The sequence below is a fragment of the Aristolochia californica genome, unplaced genomic scaffold (genome assembly GCF_029961685.1).
Source record: "Aristolochia californica isolate CCGP_79_NKW_82.1479 unplaced genomic scaffold, dmAriCali1.0.hap1 SCAF_16, whole genome shotgun sequence".
Lineage (NCBI taxonomy): Eukaryota > Viridiplantae > Streptophyta > Magnoliopsida > Piperales > Aristolochiaceae > Aristolochia > Aristolochia californica.
Window position 1 is genome coordinate 15,054,399 of NW_027181837.1, and position 23,962 is coordinate 15,078,360.

The 23,962-nt window shown below is 36.7% G+C and overlaps 1 protein-coding gene across 2 annotated transcripts in view; it reads left to right on the forward strand.

The window, feature by feature from the left end:
* LOC137952892 (branched-chain amino acid aminotransferase 2, chloroplastic-like) overlaps positions 1 to 9,596 on the forward strand; it is a 41,725-nt gene extending 32,129 nt beyond the window's left edge. The window contains exons 8-11 of one of the 2 annotated variants that reach the window (XM_068799996.1): positions 6,046 to 6,141; positions 7,942 to 8,054; positions 8,740 to 8,863; positions 9,310 to 9,596. In XM_068799996.1, coding sequence (XP_068656097.1) covers positions 6,046 to 6,141; positions 7,942 to 8,054; positions 8,740 to 8,857 — 327 coding nt within the window. In that variant the 3' untranslated portion in view covers positions 8,858 to 8,863; positions 9,310 to 9,596. Of the gene's footprint in view, positions 1 to 6,045; positions 6,142 to 7,941; positions 8,055 to 8,739; positions 9,141 to 9,309 lie in introns of those variants that run through there. The other variant, XM_068799995.1, reaches the window with a different exon arrangement.
* The last annotated feature ends 14,366 nt before the right edge of the window (positions 9,597 to 23,962 follow it).

Here is a 23,962-nt window from a genome sequence, read left to right on the forward strand (position 1 = left end):
ACAAATGTTTTTCTAGTGGATGAATAAAAACATTTGTACCCTTTTTGTGTGCGAGAGTATCCCAAAAATACACACTTAACTGCTCGAGAAGACAACTTATCCTTTGAAGACCCAAATACATGAGCAAAGTAGACACATCCAAACACGCGGGGAGAAATGCAAATAAAGGAGTGAATGACAAAAGAACCTGCAAATGAATTTTTCCTTCTAACACAGACGAAGACATTCTATTAACCAAGAAACAAGATGTAAGAACATCATCACCCCAATAAGACTTGGACACATGCATATGTATCATCATTGTCCTAGCTACCTCTAGTAAATGGCGATTCTTACGTTAAACTATGCCAATTTGCTGAGGGGTAAAGACAACCTCTAATGAATAATTCCCTATGCTTGACAAAAAACTTGGAATTTATGACTCATGAACTCAAGGCCATTATCACTATGCAAGATATGAAATGAAGTAGCAAACTATTTTTTATTTCATTGAAGAAAAACTTGAATACATCAAAAGCCTTAGATTTCTCCTTATGAAGGCGAATTCAAGTACATCTACTAAAATCATCAATAAAGGAAAGAAATTAGCTATGACCAAACTGATTCGTCACAGGACAAAGACCGTTGATGTCTGAGTGTACAATCTCAAATAGATGGCTGGTTTTATGAGACGTGATTGGAAACAAACTTTTGTGATGCTTGCCTAGTTGACATAGACTCGCACTGAAAAAAAGAATTAGACGGGAAGTTTGGAAATACTTGAGTCAGTTTTGCTGTAGACGGATGACCTAACCGCAAGTGCCATTGTAGAGGAGAATCTGTGGTATGTAATGCCTGGATACTATTCTGTCGATGGTTATCCAAGTAGTATAGCTCATCTCTATCACGAGCGGAACCAATCATCTTTCTCGACGCAAGATCCTTAAAAACACGATGAGTAGGATAAAATGTGAGGGAACAACTCATTGACTTGGCTAGTTGACTAACCGACAACAAATTTAGAGGATACTTGGCAACAAAAAGCGCTGATTGAGGAGACAAAGGAAGGAGTAACATTACCTACTCCTACCCATATCAAAGGCTAGCTTGCATTTAGAATCGTGAAAACCCCCTGACCCCCCTGAGGCCCCGTCATTCCCCTCCCTTCACGGCCCTCATCTCTGCCCCACCTCTCTGAGTGGGACAAGCCTTAGAAAGAGAAACGGGAACCGCACAGATCGAACCAATGCAGTAGCGGCAACGAAACGGATCACCACCAGAGGAATCTAGAACGAAGCTACCAGAAGATGACCCAGGATGGCAAACTGTCATTAGTCGCACATTGAGACGAAGGATTAGGGTAGATGATCCTACAACGCTTCACTTCCAGAATGGAAGCACCTCCGTCTCCTTTTGGCGAGCAAAGGACAAAAATGGAGAAACAATCCGAATCCTCTCCCGATTTGGTGCAAAAAAATCTTTCATCTCAATCCCTATTAGAGCAGTAGAAGCATTCGTTGTCATCCTGGACAAGGTCTTGGTCGGCAGGATGGGAAGGAGCATGGGAAGATCTCTCTTCACCGGAGATCTGGAATTCCAAATAAACACGCAGTACCACGGAGGGAAACTCGAGTGTTCCATCATGCAGCGGCGAGGAAAATAAATCATGGGTATGCTATTTCTCCCTCAAAGCCCCACCTTTGGTCTAGGAGGGAAGAAATTCCACCTCTCTCTCACAAATTATTTAGAAAGCAACCCCCTCCAAGAAGCCAACATCATTGCCTCGTACCAAAAAAAGGCCAACCCTCCACCTCCCACCATGTCCCTCCCAGGAAACAAAACTGCGCCTCAACTCCAGCTTCCTACCCCCCACAAAACCCAAAGCCAAACCTCAAACTTCCGCCTTTGCCCACACCACAAATTAACCAAGCGCCTATCCATGATTGCAGTCATCTTAGTCCATCCCGATTATAACTCAGGTAAGCAGATTGGAGACTAGATCTAGAAAAACGCCAAAGCCCTCTGGACAATGGACATCACTTACATTCAGGAAAGACAATAGTTCATTATCTTCGGATCACAAGATGATCAAAATACACTGCAATGTACCAGGAGTGAAGCCGATTCCCCAATTCTGTGCATGGAAAGTTGGGCCCCTGGCCTCACAATCACTGGCCACTAGGTAACAACCAAGATACTTTGATCTAGACACCTTGTACAAAAGTTTTCTTCTCTACTGCTTCAGCATACAACTTTCTCTGTAACTTTTGCTCAGCTGAATCAAATCACTCTGCGACCACTGCTTGGAATGTCCTTGCCCCGCCTTGAGCAAAATTTTTTATCTGGATTGTCTGTAGGAATAAAATCCTCACCTCTGACTCCTTAATCCGGCAGGGAACCCCCATCCCGGACCTCTTGTGCCCTTTCTGTCAAAATGATCCAGAAACAACCAATCACATTCTCCTATCCTGCCATTATGCCCATTCTATCTAGACCACTCTTTTAAACAAAATCAGGCTCCAGTAGTGCATTACATAGAATCTGTCATCCACTATTCTCTCACTCACTGACACTGGCCTCCCAATGCTAGGAAAGATGATTCTCTTGTGCTGCATTGGGCATATCCTATGGGGACTATGGAAAGAAAGAAATAGGAGGAAATTCAAATTCAAATCTTTTCCCACTGAAATTCTGATTGATAACATTACGGGCCAAGAAACCATCTGGCTTCTAAACTGAAAAGAATTCAGAAACTTCAGCAGCTAAAACTTTAGAGGAAATTGGCAGCTGGTTGCTGGGCTGTCTCAGCCCTCTCGCCCCCCAATCATGGCTATTTGGCTACTTCGATGGAAGCGCTCTTGGTTGCTCTGGTCTTGCGGGATATGATGCAAATGGTCATCTCATCTTCTTCTGCGTAGGCCCTCTTGGTATTTCTGACTCCACAATAGTAGAACTCTTGGGCTTGCTGAATGGAATTCAAGTTTTCTCTAATCGGCTCACGGGCCCACTCTGCATCAAAGGAGACTCAAAGATTGTCATTAATTGGTGTGCAAACTCCATCAATCCTCCGTGGCGTCACTGGGACATGTACTCAGAAATTTGTAATTTAATTTCCCTTTTGAATTGTACTTGGAAGCACATTCCTTGTCTTGCCAATCATGTGACATACATTTAGGCTAAGGCGGGCATTTCACTCCAACACTTTGTTGTGGAGGAAAGACCTCTTTCCTAGGTTTTGATTTGTACTTTCACTCTTCTTTTAATAGTTTTTACACATCATTTCAAAAAAAAAAAAAATTACCTACTCCTTGAATAGGAGATGTAGAACCATTTGCAAGATTAACATGTTTGACACATAGAGACTCTTTGAAGTCAAAAAACAATGACAACATACCTGACATATGTCTGGAGGCTCCCGAGTCAAGAACCCATGATAGTGACGAGTGAGCATGATAAATCGCCACACCTGAGTCAACACTGGTAGAACTAGGAACTGGGATGAAACCATGAGCTACAGATGCTGAGGTTGAAGCAACAGAGATCCGGGCCATGTGTTGAGCAATTTGCTGCTACTACTGTATAAATTGTTGCATCTCATTTGGAGCACCAAGTGTAGCCAACATAGAAGAATCTAAACTCCCACTTCTACTATCAGGAGTTGTAGAATTTGCCCATGCAGGCTTCCCAAACTTAACTCAACATCTATTAGAATAATGATTATTTCTGCCACAATGAATACACTTCCTTTTTGACTTACAATCACCACGTCTAATACCTCTGCTTGGGCCCTCTCTACCTCGGCCTCTACCTCTACATCTAGAGGAATTTGTAGGGGCTGATGTAGTGTTGGAAGCATTGAGAGCAGTGACTTCCATTATCTTACTTCTTTTACTTGTTCCAAGTACAATAGTCTTTCTCAACCCTCATAATCCGATTAAAAGTGGTAGAGAGAGTAGGGATTTCATCTGAAGCTAACACTTGGCTTTTAATAACATCAAATTTAGCACCTAAACCATCCAAAATTTTTGCAACAAGCAATTGATTTTGCTGTTTTTCAACTACTTTGATCCATAGTAAATGGATTTATGCATTGATCTCTTGCCATATGCTAAGGAGTGCACTATAATATTCTGTAACAGTTCGATTTCCTCTTTTCAACCTAAAAAAGTCTATATTCAGCTCATGAACTCAAGAGAGATTACTCTCCTGTGCATTAATGATTCTAGAGACGGCCACATAACCTTTGCTATCTCACAATTCATCACCTGATTTCTAAGAGTAGAATCAATACTATTGACAATCTAGGTCATAACCTGACTGTCCACTTACTCCCAATCATCATCTGGAGGCACTGGAGGATCATCTCGGATAAACTTCAACTTCTTTCTACCCTAAAGATATATTTTGATAGACTTAGCCCATTTAAGATAATTAGACCTCGTCAATTTTTCCGAAGTAACCATGATGGTATCTTTTCCATCAAACCCAGAATTTACTCTAGTTGGGGTATAAACTTCTCCTGTCTCAGCTGTAATACTGATATTTGATCACAAAATAACCAATTTAAGCTTCAAGATTTATCACCATGGTGGGCCACTCACAAAATTAGGGTTAGGACACAAAAACAGGATATGCACACTTCAACAATCTAATAACCAACAATTCATAGCTATTTTAACCAATATCATGCAAAAGTGGTAGCAATTAGGGCTGACATCATCAATTGGGTGATGACGCAGGAATCCAACACTGGGTTGGGTGACGCAAATTTAAAAAAACTCAATTAGGGCAATTAAAGTGTAGAAAATTCTTCAATGATTCATAAAGACTTAGTAACCCTATGGTTATGACAGAGAAACAAAGAAAAAAACTAACTTTGATGAACCAACATCAAAATCCTGTAGTTTTTCTCCTTTCAGCAGGTCATCCTCTTAAAAAATGCAAGAATCTGCACTAGAATGCTCCCAGCAACAAGCTATTGCTCTGATACCATTTAAAAATCCAGATTTGGGTGAAGGAAGAGGAGAAAATTGAGAGAAAAAGGAAAAAGGAGAAGAAAATATTTCTGAAGACCCTGAAAGGCTTCGTTGGGAACTGTGCACGAATTCCCAGACTTCTTAAATAGGTGTTTTGAGTTGTAACTTACAAAAATGCCCCTATACACTTAATAAAACTTAATCTCCTTATATCTCTCTTAACTACATATCCTATGTACATGAAAATTTAACCATTGATATAATTTAACATGCATAACAAGATTTCATAAGTAAAATTAACTACTGAAGCGATAAAATGACCAAAATACCCCTGTACCCCTAGAGGGTAAAATAACCAAACTACCCCTGAATGTATTTTCTAACATATATATATATTTTGATTATTTACTAAAAAATGTGATATCTAGATACAAGAACGAATCTTGCTTTTCGCTTTCATGTTTATGCTAGACTGGCTGCCAAGTTTCCTAGTGTGCTCTGAAACTCAAAATTCTTTATGGACGAACTGACATCTCAAGGGTCCACCTCCATTGGAGTTGGCATTCAAGCTACTCAAATGGAGCAGAATGTGCATACAGTAAGAGGAGCCTTACTCTTCATGTATGAATTGATTAGGAGACACCATGGCTATCTCTGAAGTTGGGCTAAGGTTGTCATCATCTAACAGTTTAAATCATGATTAGGTTAACCAAGTGGGATGATCACTGACCATTTTTTATGGACCCCATTTAAATCAGATCAATCTTGTCAATTGTTTCTATTACAAGCTGTACTAACTGCTTTTATTCTATTTGACAATTTAATCCTCACTTAAATCTAAACTGCAAATGAAAAAACAAATGATCATGTAGTACTTTCGAGTAGTGAATTTAGCTAACTAAATAATATCAATAATGTCTTTGGCTATTCTCTGACTCTTGCAAGGCATTTCACGCTTAAGATTCACAGCAGTTGAATATGGATGGAAACATAAAGTTTGTTAGAATATTCCTTTTTTTTTTTTTTTTTTGTATTTGGTGATTCTTATAATTCTCCATTAATTTATTTTTCTTGATACGCTTACCAATAGGGTGAAGTTATTGCAACTCCAGCCATACAAGGGACAATTCTGCCTGGAATTACACGGAAAAGCTTAATTGATGTTGCTCGCAGTCAAGGGTACCAGGTTTGGCCTTTTTGTCATTTAATTCTTTTCAACCTCTTGCATAAAACTTTGATTGATTTTACAGTTTTAGTTGCAGTTTTAATTCTATACAGTTCACAACTTGATGAAGGGCATATATTCAGAGATTATATCTTTGTATGTACACCCTTATGTACCAGGCATTAGGAACATTGTTCTTATATTATGACTGGTGAATTATGCTGTATCACTTTTATCCTTTTCATTTGCTGGTGTTTCTTCCTTTTTTCTTCATACAGATATTTACGACATGTTGTGACAGTCATACTAGGCTATCTCACTTTATATGGCTCTGCAAATAATGAGACTGTTTTTTGCAGCAGTGTTGTAGTATATCATGGAAGACACCATAACTTGGAGTTTTAAGAAATTTATAGAAAGTCGGAATTGCTCCGCAAATAATGAGACTGTTTTTTGCAGCAGTGTTGTAGTATATCATGGAAGACACCATAACGTGGAGTTTTAAGAAATTTATAGAAAGTCGGAATATACCTTCATATCACTTTCTTTACTATGAACTTTAATTTTGAGTAACTATAAGGAACTTTAACAATTTGTGCATTGAAGTGTATTATTTCAGTTTCTGAAAAAAAATGCAGATGTGAATGTGTCTGAGGTGTCAATATACTTTCTTCTGTCTGATTGAATTCTTGGCTTGGATAGACCAGATTTTATCTTTTCCTTAGTATCAAATATTAGATTCACTGTTACTATTCTCTGGTTTGAGAGGGTCTAAGCTCTGTGTAGGCTCTTATTATTCAGTGTTTGACTAGAAACTTGAGATGAAGTGTCAAATTACCTTGTCTGTCTCGTTGAATTATTGGCTTGAATAAAATATCCAAACTTATTTTTTTCAGTGTCCATGGTAGAGAGTCATGATTACTATTCTCTGGTTTTAGCGTGAATGCTATCATAATCATGCTCTAAAGGGCTTTCACTGCTGTCAATTACTGCTTGGATTTTTTTTTAATTTTTTTTTATTTTTGGGGGTGGGGGCATGGGTGTTCAATTGACAACTTAAGAGTTTTATATGGTTTATAAGCACTTTGCTTTTGGCAATTGCAAATAGAATTCAGCATAATAGCTAGGTCTAGTTCTGGAATAGGTTCGGCCCTGTCAACTGATAACTAGAGAACAAAACCGGGATAAAGACCAATGCTTTTAGCAATTGCAAATAGAGCTCGGCATAATAGCTAGGTTTAATTCAATAAACTAGTCAAATTTAATCTACTTTAATTTTCAATAATTTATGGCAGTGGATATAATAGACTTAAAAAAGTTCAGATAATCCATTTTCTTTATTTAAATTTTTTTTATTACACACGCATACTCCCTTTCCTGCATTGAAGTTTTATCCCATTATCTCAAATTAACCACCATCCTCCTCCCTCGATGTGGCAATTGAACCAAAGGTCCAATCTACAGTTCTACTATTCTCTCTTTCTTTTTTGTGAAAATCAATTCTCATATTCTTTTAAACTGTTATATAATTATACTTTGTTAGATTTGTCCTGCTTTTGTCTTGTTCTCCGTTTCTGATGTTCTTATAGTAACGGTTGGTCCACCTTCCATCCCCTTGGCTTACCTTTTCACAACAAGCTACTTCCACAAATGTTGTAATTTTGGGTTAAAATATCACCGTGTGGCAAGACTAGCTTTACCTTACTAGTATGTCATCTAAATATGATGAGACCTGAGAGTGGTAGTTTCTCTCCAAAACAGGTAAAAAACAGTTGTTAGATGTTTATTGGTCACTTTATTATCTTGGCTCTAATTCTGCAGGTTGAGGAGCGGCTAATATCAATAGAGGAGTTGCTTGAGGCAGATGAAGTGTTTTGTACAGGAACAGCTGTGGTCGTGTCACCTGTGGGCAGCATAACGTATCTTGGTGAAAGGTTGATATCTCATGCTTAAGAATTACAAACTATTTGACATGGACCTGTATGACTGGCTCTTTCCTGACTAAACCAGTTTCCTCCAGTACTAGTTATGTGATGGTCTAGATGATTATGAAAATTAATGTTGTAAATCCTCATCTAATAAGGTGACCAGGTTTGGTTGAACTTGTTATGACATTATTTGATGTCAATGTTGATAAATTATGGTGAGGAAGGAAGTCTCTCCAGACCATGGACTGGGGGAAGGGAGGGTTCTGACTCCATTTTTTCTCTGCTGAGGACTCCCCGCGGTTGTGATTGCCACATAATTGTGGGATGGAACAGAGGGTGCCACGTAATGGCGGTAGGGTGGGGGATCCCTTATCAACAAATAAAAGAAGGGAGGAGCAGGGGAATAAAAGAGGGGAGTCCTGTACAGAGGCTTCTCATCTGTACAGGGGAAGCCGCCACCCCTCTTCCCCCCCCCCCCCCCCCCCCATTTTTTTTCATTGATATGAGACGACTTGCTCCCTTGCTGTTTGAGGGAGGGATTGGCTCTCCTCGTCCCTGCTTCTGTCTTGTGGTAATTCGGGTTCTACAGTTTTCAGACCCAGTAAGGGACAGAAGCACTGGTCAATAATATTATAGTTTCACATGAATAATTTTTTTGAAGTTTGCTCAAGCTGTTTTACGTGTTTGGCAGGGTGTCATATGGAAACAAAGGAGTCGGCATAGTGTCTCAGAAACTCTATTCAGCCCTAACAAGTCTCCAGATGGGTCAGGTAGAAGACAAAATGGGTTGGACTACGGAGTTAAAATGACGTGCGGTAATTCCTGCCTCATTTAAGCGATAGATTTAGAATTCATCTTGAAAGTGAAAATTCACGATGAAGATTAGATGTATACATTTTAGGTCTTCTTCCTGTATTGCGTAAATTGATATATTCAACTGCACAATTAAGCAAAAGGGTTGGTTGCTTATTTGGAGTGGTAGTTTAGTGGCAAAGTTTCCCACTTGGAAGTCAGAGTAGGTAATGATGAAAGTACTCATTTGGCCATGACTTGCAAATGTGGTTAAATTTAAATAAACCATTTCAGCAGCAAAAGACCAATATAATGATGGAAGTAAATATTTCAAACATTGATGGAGGAGAGAAAAAGTTGGAGGCAATATTGAACACATGGTTCTAAGAAACTTCCAATTACAAGTTTCTTTCCTTAATTCACTCCATTCATATCTTATCTTTGTGACGATATTGTCAAACCTTTACAGATCAGGTCCAAACAGACTGGTTCTCATCCTCCCAGTCTAACACGCACAGAACACCGGAGTCAGAGAAAAGGAGGTCTAAACACTTAAGTTAGATAAAAGGTGCTCTTGATAGTTTACTCGGTTCAATTGATAAATGAACAAGTACACCTCACTGAGCGAGCCAAAAATCAAGTCATGAGAGGTCCCTTCTTGTGCAATGTGCAATGCAAAAATAGAGGGCACTGTTTTTTGCATCGACTAAAAGGCCCGCCTCCCCTCCCTATGGTTGGCTCTTGGTAAGGGTTTTGACACTGCTTTATTTATTTATTTTTAATTGATCTGACTTAGAAATTTGAGTTCATGCATAAGTGATTAACGTACACAACAAAGGAATCAATTGTAAAATAAACCAAAGAGTTCTAGGTGGTTCTTGTTGAAGAGCATGAATAAAAGAATCTTAAATGATTCTCATAGTAAGAAGTTTCATAGAACCAGAATTAATATAGTGAGTCTTAGGAGTGTCATAGGAGGTCTTGTAGAAGAGTCTCATTTAAATGTGTTTTAGTTATGTGAGTCTTCTATTTGTGTTTGGTTATTCAATTATTTTAGTATTTATATTTTATTATTTAACTTTGGGTGTAACTGGGATAAAAGTAGTTTAATTATAATTAGATTCTATTTGTTTTCTCTATTATAAATAAAAGCTTATTGTATTTAAATTAGAACAATTTAATGAAGTATTTCTCTTTTCCAAAAATTCAACATAGTCTGTGAGTGGGTTCTATAAGTTGAGTTGGTCAACCCACAATGATAATGTGTTTCTTTTCTGAAGTGTCATCTCTATTAGTTTAGGTTTGGATTCTATCTTTTTTTTTATTTCATGTCCCATTCCCTATTGTTTTCTTAGCGTTCACACCTCCTTATAAAATATTTCATATTGTAAATTATATATTAGCAGAAAGATTTTTGAGTCTACTTTACATTGCAAAAATAATTTTGGCAATCAGAGTTTTATACAAAAATAAATTCATATTTGAAATAACAAATGTCAGATTGCAAGAGAGGTTCTAGCAGTACTAAAAAACTTCAACTTTTGAGCTATTTTATACTTTCAAGAATGAGATTTTATATGGAGAATTATTTATCAAAAGAATTATTTTTAAGTCTATTTTCTTACTTGTTCGACCAATTCTCATTCAAAGTTTTTTAGAGGGAGATGTTGATCTCAAAAGAGTTAATGGTCATATTGGTCAAAGAAGAAAGTGTACTCGGTTTGGCCCTATTAAAGAATCCAAAATCTATCAATTTTTCCTCTCAAAAGAAGAATAATTTATGAAGAAAAATTATATTTGGATGAAATGTATCAAAGTCTAGTTTTAGAAGAAGAAAGTTTCATGTCAATCTGATTTATATTTAAGGAGTTATTCGTATAGGAGTAGGCAAAGATCCTATAGAACAAAAAAAAAAATCAATAGGTCTTAAAAGATTCAAGAATGAAGTTTTTTATGTCAAATTAAGTATCAATTTAAATATGGTTAAGTCTAGTTTCTTTAAAAACAACCTTTTGTGATTTTGAGCTATATTTTTTGAGATATCGATATTGGAAATAGCAAAGGTCAGTTTTGCCAAAAATCTCTCTTTTTTTCCTTACTTTCTCTTCTTTTTTCTCTCCATCTGTTGACGTGAATTGAGTTTCCTTTTCTCTTAAAATTTAAGTATTTTAGCCAAGTTTCTCTTCTAATTAGAGAGTTTTTATTAGACTTAATCACTCCATGATGTGCTCATTCAAGGTAATTAATATCCTGCTTCGATGTTGTTTTCAAGTTTTACATTTTTTTTAGTTGGTTATGTACTCCAAAAAACATGGTCACCCCAAATGAATTTATACTGCATCAAATTTATTAAGTTCTATCATCATAGTTTCCCCTAATTTTTTTTAAAGGTCACTTTAGAACTATGAGTATTGCATAATTACATCCGGTTAAAGTTGTTTTCCTCTAGTATCTCTTTAGTTTATCATTTTATGTTTTAATAACTTCGAGCAATGCCTAGACTCACCACCTAAAGAAGTATACGAGTGTGTCGAACATCCAGCTTGAGTCAAGTCTTTTGTTTTTCACCCAAGAGGTGATTTGTGTTTGAACTACCCTTAAAAAGTGAGTGGTTTCTTTGTCGTACCCTAAAGTTAAACTAGTGTTCCACCTTAAAAATTGAGCGGAGACTGTTTTAATTGTTGTTTGGAGTTTTTTTTCGTATAGCTTCAATTGATTTTCTTCTCCCATATTGTGTTTTATCCAAGCTGGGTTTCTATGTCCTTTCTATCCCCAACTCGAGGGGGAGAAGTAGAATAAATACAAGAAAGAGGTGTTTTGTTCCACATGTTTTAGTAATTTTTATGTGACCAAAATATTCAAGAAAGGGAGAGAACAAATGATGAAGTTTTGCATCTATGAAGAAGTTTTAGTCAATGAATAATGAAGACCAAGATTGAAAACCAAAAATATTTTTCATAGCAAGTTGAAGTAGTAAACTCCAACTTGAGTGGAAGTGTTGAAGTACAGGTATGGAAGAGTCTCACATGACTCTCACAACATGAAGACTCACAGAGCCAAAATTAATATGGTAAAGTCTTACAGGAGTCTTACAAGAGGTCTCATAGAAAAGTCTTAGTTAAAGGTGTTTTAGTTATGTTAGTCTTCTATTTGTGTTCAGTTGTTCAATTGTTATAGTACTTATCTTTTAGTGTTTAACTTTAGGTGTAACTAGGATAAAAGTAGTTTAATTATAATTGGATTGTTCTTGTTTCCTCTCTTATAAATAGAGGTTCATTCTACTCAAATTACAACAAGTTAGTGAAGTATTTATCTCTTCCAGAAATTCAATAGCGCAATTTTTCTATAGATTGTTGGTCCACTCCCGAGATGTTTTTATATCTTTAGGTTCCACTAAGTTAGGGTGACCGTATGACATTTATAACAAAATGTCTCTAATGCCAATTGTAACGCTACACATATAGGGACTTGTTGCTCTCAAATGAATAAATAATTGTTGGAATATGGGCCCAAGCCCACACGCCCAAGGAATGCCTACATATCCAAGTGTGTTAGAAGATGGGTCCAAGTCCATAAGATATGGACCCACCATGATCACACGAGCTGGTGGGACCCATCATGATCAGGTGAGGAGTCTTACACAATAAGAAGTCTTATAGAGCCACAATTATTATGGAAGCAGGTCTCATAGAAGAGTTTCAGTTTAAAGGTGTTTTAGTCATGTTAGTCTTCTATTTATATTGGGGTATTTAATTATGCTAGGACTTATATTTAAGTGTTAGAGTTTGGTGTAATTGGGACAAAGATAGTTTAATTGTAGTTGGACTATACTACTCTCCTCTATTATAAATAGATGTTCATGTACTCTGATTATAATTAGTTAATGAACTATTTCTCTTTTCCATAAATTCAACATGGTATCAGAGTCAGGTTCTATGAGTTGACTCGATCAACCCACAAAGATAATGTGATCCTTTTTTTTATCTGTTATCTTTAGCAGTTTAGGTTTGTATTTATCTTTTTTTTTAATCCCTATCCTGTTATTTGCTTTACGTTTTCACCTTTATACTGCTATTCTATTTCCGGGAGTTTCTGGTTCATGAACACCGACCGCGATGATCCCTCTTTGCCTTTGAAGCTTCTCCCCCTTGGCATCACCTGTGGGAAGATATATATTACAATTTGGACGTCTCCCTATTTGGATTAATCTCTATTATTCAAGTGTCGTCACGTTACTGTTTTTCTCCGATCCAAGATATATATTACAATTTGGACGTCTCCCATTAATCTCGTATTGCTCTATTTGCTAGAAGTCTTCCACATTGCTTCATAACCCGTTCGTCTTTTTGCTTCGTAATTTCCATTGTTGAATATTGAATTTAGGATCCCTTTTCCAATATTCCGAGCAAGAGAAGGGAGAAAGAAAACGAAGAAAAAGGAAGAAGAGTTATCGGGTAGAGAAAAGAGAAGAGGAAAAGAGAGATGTGCGCTAACCAAAGAGAGAGAGATGTACTCAAGAATGAATTATGTAACTTGATTAATTCTGAATTAAAACACCTCTATTTATAATAGAGGAAGTGATAGAGTCCTTATACAATTAACCTTTTAATCTTCTAATTACATTCCAACTCTAACTCTCTAAGATAAGTCTATCATGAAAAGATAACACAATCCACTAGAGGTCTAATATAAGTTGAACTAGAACTCTTCTTCAATAATGTGGACATAAGGGAGGAGGCTAGCTCGTGGCCTTATCCTTGTGGGTTCCACATGATCTTCCAGCTCATATTGATAAGATTACCAGCTCGTGGTATCTTTGTGGGTCCCACTTGATCTACAAGTCTTCTAACTCATTTCAACTTGTGCTTCTTATCTACTTAACTCATACTAGCTTGGGTGAGGAATCTTCTTGGCATCCCACGTCCTCATGGTGGGTCCCACCAGCTCGTACATTGTGGTAGGTCCCACATTGTAACACTCCCCCTCAAGTTGGGGGTGAGAAAACATCGTAGATGCCCAACTTGTTGTAGATGGTAGACATAATTTTTTGAGTGACTGGCTTGGTGAGAATATCTGCAATTTCACTTTGTGATGATATAGCCTTAGAGATAAAAAGCCTGCTTGGAACTTTTCTCATATAAAATGGCAATCCACTTCAATATGTTTTGTTCTTTCATGGGAGACTGGATTTGATGTAATGTGTATTGCTGTTCGATTATCACAATATAGATCCATCAGAGTTTCTTTGTAGAATCCCAATTCAGTGAGAAGAGATTTTATCCATAGGAGTTTACTAACAGTGTGTGTCATGGCTTTGTATTCTGCTTCTACACTAGACCGTGCTACAACATTTTGCTTATTGCTTTTTCATGTAACCAAATTCCCTCCAACCATCGTACAAAATCCTGAAGTAGATTTTTTTGTCATTCGGGGATCTGGCCCAGTCTGCATCTAAGAATCCTTTAATGTTAAAGTGACCATGGTTTTTATAGAGAAACCCTCTTCCCGGAGCTCCTTTAAGATATCGTAGTATATTTTCAAGTATTTTCTAATGACTAAGTTGTGGCTTGTGTATGTATTGACTCACCACACTTACTTCATATGATATATCTGGCCTTGCTATACACAAGTAAATAAGTCTTCCCACTAGTCTTTGATATTTTCCAGTATCTACATCTTCCCCAGTGCCTCCACATAATTTTGTATTTGAGTCCATATGAGTTTCTACTAGTTTGCATCCCATCATTCATGTCTCCTCTAATAGATCAAGGGCATACTTCCTTTAGGATAGCACAATCCTATGTCTGGATTGTAATACATCAATACCCAAAAAATGTTTGAGTAGTCCAAGATCCTTTGTCTTGAATTATGCACATATTTTTTCCTTTGTTTTCTGGATGCCCTCGGAATCACTACCGATTAAAATGATATCATCAACATATACTACCAGAATTACCTTACCTCTCGGTGTGTTTTCAATATATACTGAGTGATCTCCAGAGCATTTGTAAAATCCGGCCCGTATGAGGGTTTGACTAAATTTCTCAAACCAAGCCCGAGGGGACTGCTTGAGATCATACAAAGATTTTTTTAGTCAACATACTGACTCCTCCTCAACCACATACCCAGGTGGTTGTTGCATATAAATTTCTTCTTTAATATCCCCATTCAGAAATGCATTTTTAACATCAAGTTGATATATCAGCCATGATGAATTGGCCACCAGAGATAATAATATACGTATCGGGTTCATTTTTGCCACTAGAAGGTTTCTTCATAATCAATACCATAACACTGAGTATAACCTTTAGCAACCAGTCGAGCCTTCAACCGTGCTATTGACCTATCCAGATTATGTTTGAAAGTATAAACCCACTTGCAACCGACGGGGTTTTATCTGTTGGAAGAGGAACCAATAACCTTGTCTGATTGTCATTAAATGCCTTCATTTCTTCATCCATAGTTGTTTTCCACACTGGATGTTGTAGAGCCTCCTGACAGGACTATGGAACAAATATGGATGAAATAGAAGAAAGAAACTGGCAACATAAAGGTGAAAGGCAATGATGAGACACAAAATTTGAAATGGGATGAGAAGTAGAAGGTCTAGTGCATCTAGGTTCTTTCCGTACAACAATAGGATGAGTATCATATTGAGGGGAAATGAAGGACTTACCTGTGTGGGATTTGTTAACTCGACAGATGTGGTGTCGGCCACTTGCTCTGGGGTTGAATAATCTCTTTATCACGGGTCACAACCAGTCAAGGGGAACCTGGTACTGGGGACAAACCAGGAGGAGCACTGACATAATAAAATGAGGAGTCTTAAAAAAAGTTTCATCCATAGACACAAATAAAAGTTGAAGAGTGAGACTATAACAAACACAATCCTTTTGTGTGGGAGAGTATACCAAGAAGATACACTTGATAGATTTATGATCAAGTTTGTTGTGTCTAGGAAATGAATTATGAACAAAGCATTGACAGCTGAAGTCTCTCAAAGGTAGTGAAAAACAGATCATCATTTGGTAATAATCTAGAGTAAGGAGATTTATTACCAAAAACGGAAGATGGTAGACGATTTATAAGAAAGCAGACTGTAAAGACTGCATGAGGCCAATAAAAGTAGGAAACTTTCATGGCATATAATAAACCTTGACCTACCTCAAGAATATGATGATTTTTCTGTTCTGCTACACCATTTTGTTGAGGAGTGTTCGCTCATGATGTTTGATGGATAATGCTATTTTCTTGACACAAAGAGTCAAGGTATTTGGAAATGTATTCTTTGGCATTATCAGACCGGAGTATTTTTATTTTTTTATCAAATTGTGTGAGTACCATAGCATGAAATGACTTAAAAATCAATGATATTTCATAACGCTCCTTAAATACAAACAACCAAGTTGAGCTACCTCCTCCCCCCCCCCCCACACACACACACACACACACTTTAGTATGAATTAAATAAAAGGGAATAACACTTTTGACTTATGGACGAGGAGAGTATGTACTCCTTCGATGTTTACTCATTAGACAAACCTTGACCTTACTTTAAGAGTAGGAAACATATAATGAAGAGATTGTGCAGATGGATGTCTCGACCAATTGTGTCATAGCCTTATCTCATTTTTTAGTGGTGGAAACCATATTTATTTTTGGCACGTCCAAGTAGTAAAACCCCTCTTGTTCATGGCCTCCACCAATCACTTGCTTCGTTATAAGATCCTGAAAGACACATGAAGTGGGTGAGAAGGTAATAGAGAAATTAAAATATATTCTCAGCTAACTAACAGATAATAGATTCAAAGGGAAAGTAGGAACGAATAGAATATCAGTGAGCAGAAGTGAGGGTGTGACAGAAGTTGATCCTTTCCCTTGGTCTTTGGTTTGAGAATCGTCAACTATGGTAATAAACTTGTGTGAAAGACATGAAAATAGAGAATGTAATAAATTTTTATTACCTGTAAGTTGCTAAGAAGCTCCTGAGTCAATTATCCAGGATGAACTTGAAACAAATAGCATACCTGAAGCCGTAGTGGCTGAGGAACTAGAAGAAGAACCCAACATTGTCTTTATTTTCTGAAATAGCTCATACTCTTCATCAGTAAAAAAATTTTATGTGCTGCTGATTTGGTGGGTTGTTCTTCTTTTGTATCACTTGCAAAGGTTTGATTAGCCTTTGTCAATTCTGATTGACCATTGGCTTTATGGCATATTTATTTAGAATGACCATATTGTCCACAGTGACTGCTTGGCTTGTAATGGCATTGATCTACAGTGTGGCCAAATTTCTTACAATTAGTACATTCTTTGCCATCTGCTCTACTGAAGCCATTCCTTCGACCTCTTCCTCGGCCTCCTCTATAACCTCTGCCTCGGCCTCGACCTCGACCTTGGCCGTAGTCAGATGATGTTTCCCTATGATCTGAATACATAGCAAATGATACGTCAGTAGTGGAGGAAGAAGTGTCTGGAATACGGAGTAGTGTTGCACATACATCATCAAACATGGGGACAACATAAGCACTCAAAAGTTGACTCTTGGCAATCTCAAGATGTGGTTTAAAATTTGCAAGACAAATAACAGTAATTAAGGCTTCCTTCTATTTGTCTTGGACAAAAATATTTGTGGTTGAAGGCTGAGCTAACTTCCACTCTTGAAGAAAACCTCTAAAGTGGGCCAAGTACTCATGGATATTTTCTCCTTGTTTAGTATTCAACATCCTTTGGAAAATATCATATGGTCTATGTAGAGTATTCGGGCTAGAGTACATCTTTGCACATGTCGTCCAAATTTGTTTAGCAGTGTCAAGATGAATGACATTGTTAGAGACATATTCTTCCATGTTGTTCAACCATTTGTTATAAAAAATATCTTCTTCATCAATAGGTGGTCCTCGGTTGGTGAGGTGACCAAGTAGGTCCTTTGTTATAAGAAACCTCCGAACCGATATGGACCAACTTATAAAATTTGATATCCCATGTAAGGGTATAATGGTAATTCTTAGTATATCAACTTTGATATTTATATTCTCATCGGCCATGATAGGCCCTTCTCCAAAAAAAAAAAAAAATCTAACAATAACACCAAGTAGTATTCTTCAAACAACTCGATGTATGGAGAACTTTAGCATTGATGCTAAATCATTATTCTGATTTTTTTTCATTAATACCACTATAAGAGACTCAATATCCATCTTCTATATCAGGTGACTCTTATTCCCATGATTGTTTTTTCAACAATTTGATCATGGACTGGTCTCGGTTAACAAGATTTGCAAACCAACAAAACTGTTTTGATAGCTTCTTCTAGATGGAGAGACATGCATATCCACAATATCATAAGATGAAAAGCATTCACAAACTCATCTTGAAATCATCTTCTAAATTTGGAAACCAGTAACATGAAGTAATAAAAAAAATGAAGAACTTATATCACGGTTTGTGATCTTTCTTCACAAAAGAGCCTTCTTTGAGTGGTGTTGATCATATCTTCTTAGAGCATTCCTTTTGACGTAGGATCCTAAATTTAATGCTCTGATACCATGTTGAATTTAGGATCCCTTTTCCAATATTCCGAGCAACAGAAGGGAGAAAGAAAAAGAAGAAAAGGGAGGAAGAGCTCTTGGATAGAGAGAAGAGAAGAGGAAAAAAGAGATGTGCACCAAGCAAAGAGAGAGAAAGATTTACTCAAGAATGAATTGTGTAACTTGATTAATCCCGAATCAAGACACCTTTATTTATAGTAGAGGAAGTGATAGAGTCCTTATACAATTAACCTTTCAATCTCCTTACATTCCAACTCTAACTCTTTAAGATAAGTCTATCATGAAAAGATAACACAGTCTACTAGAGGTCGAATATAAGTTGAACTAGAATTCTTCTTCAATAATGTGGACATAAGGGAGGAGGCTAGCTTGTGGCCTTATCCTTGTGGGTCCCACATGATCTTCCAGTGCATTTTGATAAGATTACCAGCTTATGGTATCTTTGTGGGCCCCACTTGATCTTCAAGTCTTCTAACTCATTTCAACTTGGTTTTCTTATCTTCTTAACTTGTGCTTGCTTGGGTGAGGACTCTTCTTTGCATCCCACGTCCTCATGGTGGGTCCCACATTGTAACAGTGAATTGATGGAATTATGTACTGGTGCTATTTGGAAAGTTGCCGATTACATATGATTTCTTCTGCTAGGTTAGTCTGCTTTGATTCTGCTCAACTTCTTGCTATCATCTGGCTATAATATCGTATCTTTCATCTATGGTATAATTTCTTCATCCAACAAGTCATATGCTGGAAGATTGCTAGACAAACGTCGCCCTGGCCTTATCTGTTGTCATCCGACTGCAAGTCAACCATAATTAGCTCACTGTAGAGCCACGACTGAGACGGATTGGTGCCGAAGCATCAGCTGCTGATTTGCCTATTTGTTTCCGAAAACTTATCTTGATATTACTATTGATTTTTAGAAAAATCCACTGATCGGCATTTAATCTACCAGAAAGAGGTCTCTGTTTCTGCTCGTTGATCTTATCTCTGTTTCAGAATTTTTCGGAGGTTTCTGTTTGCCGCCCGAGATCTCTCGCCAACTATTCTGGAGCCAGTGTCGCGGGATGACTTTGATATCCCCCGTTGTTCGGGGAGATGATGATTGCAATTTAAAGGTAAATCTACATCTTTCCTAAGTTTCAGATACACTACGCCAATTCAGCGCTTGCCTTGACTCAGACCGAACTCTCCCAAGTAAGCCATGGAACCAGCGACCCAAGGTTGCTTCTTTTTTGCCAAGTCAACTCGGTCGGGTCAACTCAAGTCCAGGTCAACCTGACTCGGCCCACTTATTTTTTGCCTCGACTATAGTGGTCTACTATTTGACTTAGCGCAACTCGATTCTTTTTCTCCGGTTGGATTATTATTTTGAGGTATTTGCAACATATTCCTTGGTCAACATATTACTTGGTGCATATACTCACATCGGATTATTTCATGGGTCCTTTTACAAGGATTTTTATTATTTTAGTTCGTGTTATATGGGCCCAGACCCATTTCAGCTACAGCTATTGTGTCTCTTTGGATGAGACATTATTATTGAATAAGCGGTGACCTCAACATCCTATCTTCTTGTTTACCCATTACTTATTGGTTATTTGACAACCTTACTCGTACCATCCTTTATTTGACTCTCACATACATCTTTGGGCCAACCTTTTGAGTGTTGCTTCGGTTGGAAGTTTAAGTCCATCACGTATATGGGTGTTTTAAGTCCATGGAGACTTTATATATATATATACCCGTGGGTCTTTTATCGTCGCCTTGTGAATGACAGGCATTACCCACTTATCACGTCCTTTATTGTCGTCTTGTGAATGACAGACATTTATCATGTATCACGTCTTTTATCGCCATCTTATGAATGACAGGCCTTTATCACCCATTTGTACCTGTGAGAGTTGGTGCCCGGGTTGGCACACCGTGATGGAGGAGCTTATTACTACATATATGTTACCCCCCTTAATTAACATTGATTACTCCTACCTTTTGAGAGTCATTGTCCTGTGGAGGGACACGGTGTTGGAGAAGTTTTTATTACACTTCTGAGCATTACGTATAGACCCACTAACTTTGAAAGATAGGAGTGCCACTACTTGAGAATGATAGTTGAGAATGATAGGAGTTTGGCCTGCATCTAGCATGGGTTATGATTAGAGTATGGAGCGATGTCATATGGCTTGGAATGATTTTACTCTTACTTATTTTATGCCAACTGGGCCTCATGGAAGAGAGCACAAATATGAGGGGAAGTTTTGGAAGATATGGAGGATTTTCATTTTATACAAGAATATTTTATTCATCATTTGCAGCAAGCTGGAAGTTCATGATGTTCTCTAACCCCCAGCTAGAGGGGAGTGTTGGAAGATGGGCCCAAGCCCACATATTCAAGTGTATTGGAAGATGGGCCCAAACCCATAAGATATGGACCCACCATGATCACATGAGCTGGTGGGACCCATCATGATCACGTGAGGAGTCTTACACAATAAGAAGTCTTACATAGCAGGTCTCATAGAAGAGTTTCAATTTAAAGGTATTTTAGTCATGTTAGTCTTCTATTTATATAGGGTTATTTAATTATGCTAGGACTTATCTTTAAGTGTTATAGTTTAGGTGTAATTGGGACAAATATAGTTTAATTGTAGTTGGACTCTACTACTTTCCTCTATTCTAAATAGAAGTTCATGTACTCTGATTACAATAAGTAAATTAAGTGTTTCTCTTTTCCATAAATTCAACAACAACAAACTTATATATTACAACCTTAGATTTATAGTAGCTAACTAGGCTCTCAACATATAACCATAAAGGGATTTTCAACAACTTATTAGGTAATGTTGCTTAGACCCAAAATGAGATTTTTAGCATCGTTGGCTTGCACAATGTCTTACAATTCAAAAAAATAGCAACAACAATGGTTCTCAACCCTTTTCCTCTTTTGCCACACCGACTTCAATCAATCAACTTGAGTTGATGATAGTCTTTCTTATGCAAGGCTTGACCTAAATTACAAGGGTTATTTACTTTCACAATTTGAGCACAATAAGATAGACACACAAATCTTTAAATACCTATGCAATGTTATAGTAGCTCAAAAGTTCTTAAATGATGAGATTTCAAAATATAAGATTAATGAGATTGGATTGTTTTTTAAATGGGTTTGGGGGGCAACATATAAAGCAACTCAAGTCAAATATGATTTCACAGTATAAGTGCACAAGTTAGGGATCTAAATCTTTGAGTTTAAATTTTCTAGAGAAAGATCCATAAAAAAATTAAAAGTGTAAGAAGCTCTACGATACTTGGATCTTGAAAATATGCTCTAAACGATTAAAACTTTGTAAAATCCATTTTTAAATGTTCTAAATGATTTCAAACCAATGTAACAACCACTTTAAATTCACTTGTTAGAATAATCAAATCTATTTCAATGTAATGGTGCACAAACTCTAGCAAGGCTAAGGAAATGACATTTCCAAGTAAAAGTAAAAGCACAAGAAAGTACTTAACTCTTAACTACATGGTCTTTTCAGTTGCAATTCCAATCTCCAAGTTTAATTTCAAAGTACAAGAGTGCTTAGGAGTGGTTGTTTTTGCTACAGGAATCAAGAATGAAAAATCTTGGAGCAAGATCAACTAAAATAAACAAGTTATCAAAGTTCAAATTTGGACTTGTTGAGGTTGAATAGGGACAATTTATCCTTCTTGAAATCTCAACAAATCTAGTTTAAAATTCATGAGAAATACTTAAAATGTTTGTAATGAGCTACTCGTCACATAGATACGTCACGTTAAAATTTTGGGAGATCTTGGCCGAATTGATACCATCAATCTTGTCTTGTAACTTTTCTAGAACTTGTTGTTTGGTTGACTTGGAGTTGATCAAACAGTCTTTGATCTTCTCTTCTGAATGTTCAACCTCTTTGGCTTGATTGTCTAGTCGTCCCAACAAAGTCGCTTTTATCTCTTCTCGTCTAGTTAACTTGGCATTATTCAATTGACAATTATATGTGTTCCTTTTTTCTTGCTTTTGTGTGCCTTGGTTGTCAGATTGTCCTGGCTTACAACTTCCAACAAAGATTTTCTCTCTATTGGCCAATCAACCTTCATTATCTCCCCTTGGGATTTTTTATTCAATATTTGGTTGATCAAACTTAGACAGATAAGGTGATTTTGTTGACCGTATGTAGGCTCCTTCTTGATTTTGATGATAATAAAATTAATAGAGCTAGCAATTGTAAATCTAGTATTTCAGATCATTTTCCTTCAAGAGACTTCCATTTCAAGGTCTAAAACATTAAAATGAAACAAGCTTCTCAAGACCTCAAACTTCATGGAAAGTTAAGAAATCTTGAAGAAGTGAAGACTAGAGTTTTAGGATTCATTGAAAATTGTCAAAACTCAGTCAATCTAAAGAGAATTATTGACTCTTTCCAATTTGAGTTACAATACAAACTTGGAGCGTTAGGATATATTTTGCATTCAAATATGTTTTCACAAAATCACATACATATTTCATACAAGTTAGAAACACTTAGGATTATTTATTCCCATGCTCTAAAATTTTGTTAGATGAATTGACACAGGAATTATTGATCAATATCTGTCAATGATTGATCAACCAGAAGTGCGCAAGCCAAAATTATAAAAAATATCGATCAACCTAACTCGATAGATCGTGTATCCAGAACATTGCCAAACCATGCTATAAATGGGATGATCAATCAATAATGTCCATCAAAAGCAAATTCATATTGATTGATCAATCAACTTCTAAGACTAATCGATCATATAAAACTTTGCCAGTTAGGGACATAAAACATGATTGATGATTGGAAGATCATTGATCGATCATATTTTCAATACACTATCAGAGAGAATTCTAATTGATCAATTATACCATGTCATTCATCAATCAACTTAAAATGTCAGACCCAATCAAAAGATATTTTTTTATTATACCATCGATCAATAAGACACATTCTGTAAGAAAAATAGTCGTTGTACTCGATTGATCGATCAATCACTTTACACTGATTGATAAATATAAAACTCAACTTTTTGCAAATGGGCAAAAATAGGGCTAGTTTGGCTTGAGGAACCTATAAATACCCCATTGAACCTTCCATCGAGAAGTTAATGAGCATTTATTGGCATATCTACAACCCTTGATTTTTAATCCTTTGAAAAATCCTCCTAAAGTGCTTTTTTGAGAAAGAATGAGCCCAAACTCTGGAATTTTTTTTCCGCGTTTCTCAAATCCTCTCCTTTGCATACACATTAGACAAGCTCCATCATTTACATTGTGCTACAAAATTTCCTTCCTTCAATTTTTTTTTGTTTGATCTCACATTGCATTAGTTTCCTTTAGAAGTCTTTCCCATTATGGTCTCCTTTTCGAAAAAGTCTAAATTTTTTTATTTAGAAAGGTTTATGTCCAAATTCTAGATTCAAAATAAGTGTTCTAAATCTCCCTTATTCCAAAATTACCTCTTGAATATTTTATTTGTAACATTGTCAAGTTTTGTTAAAAAGTAATTGCCTTATATGAAAAGTATATTTTTACAA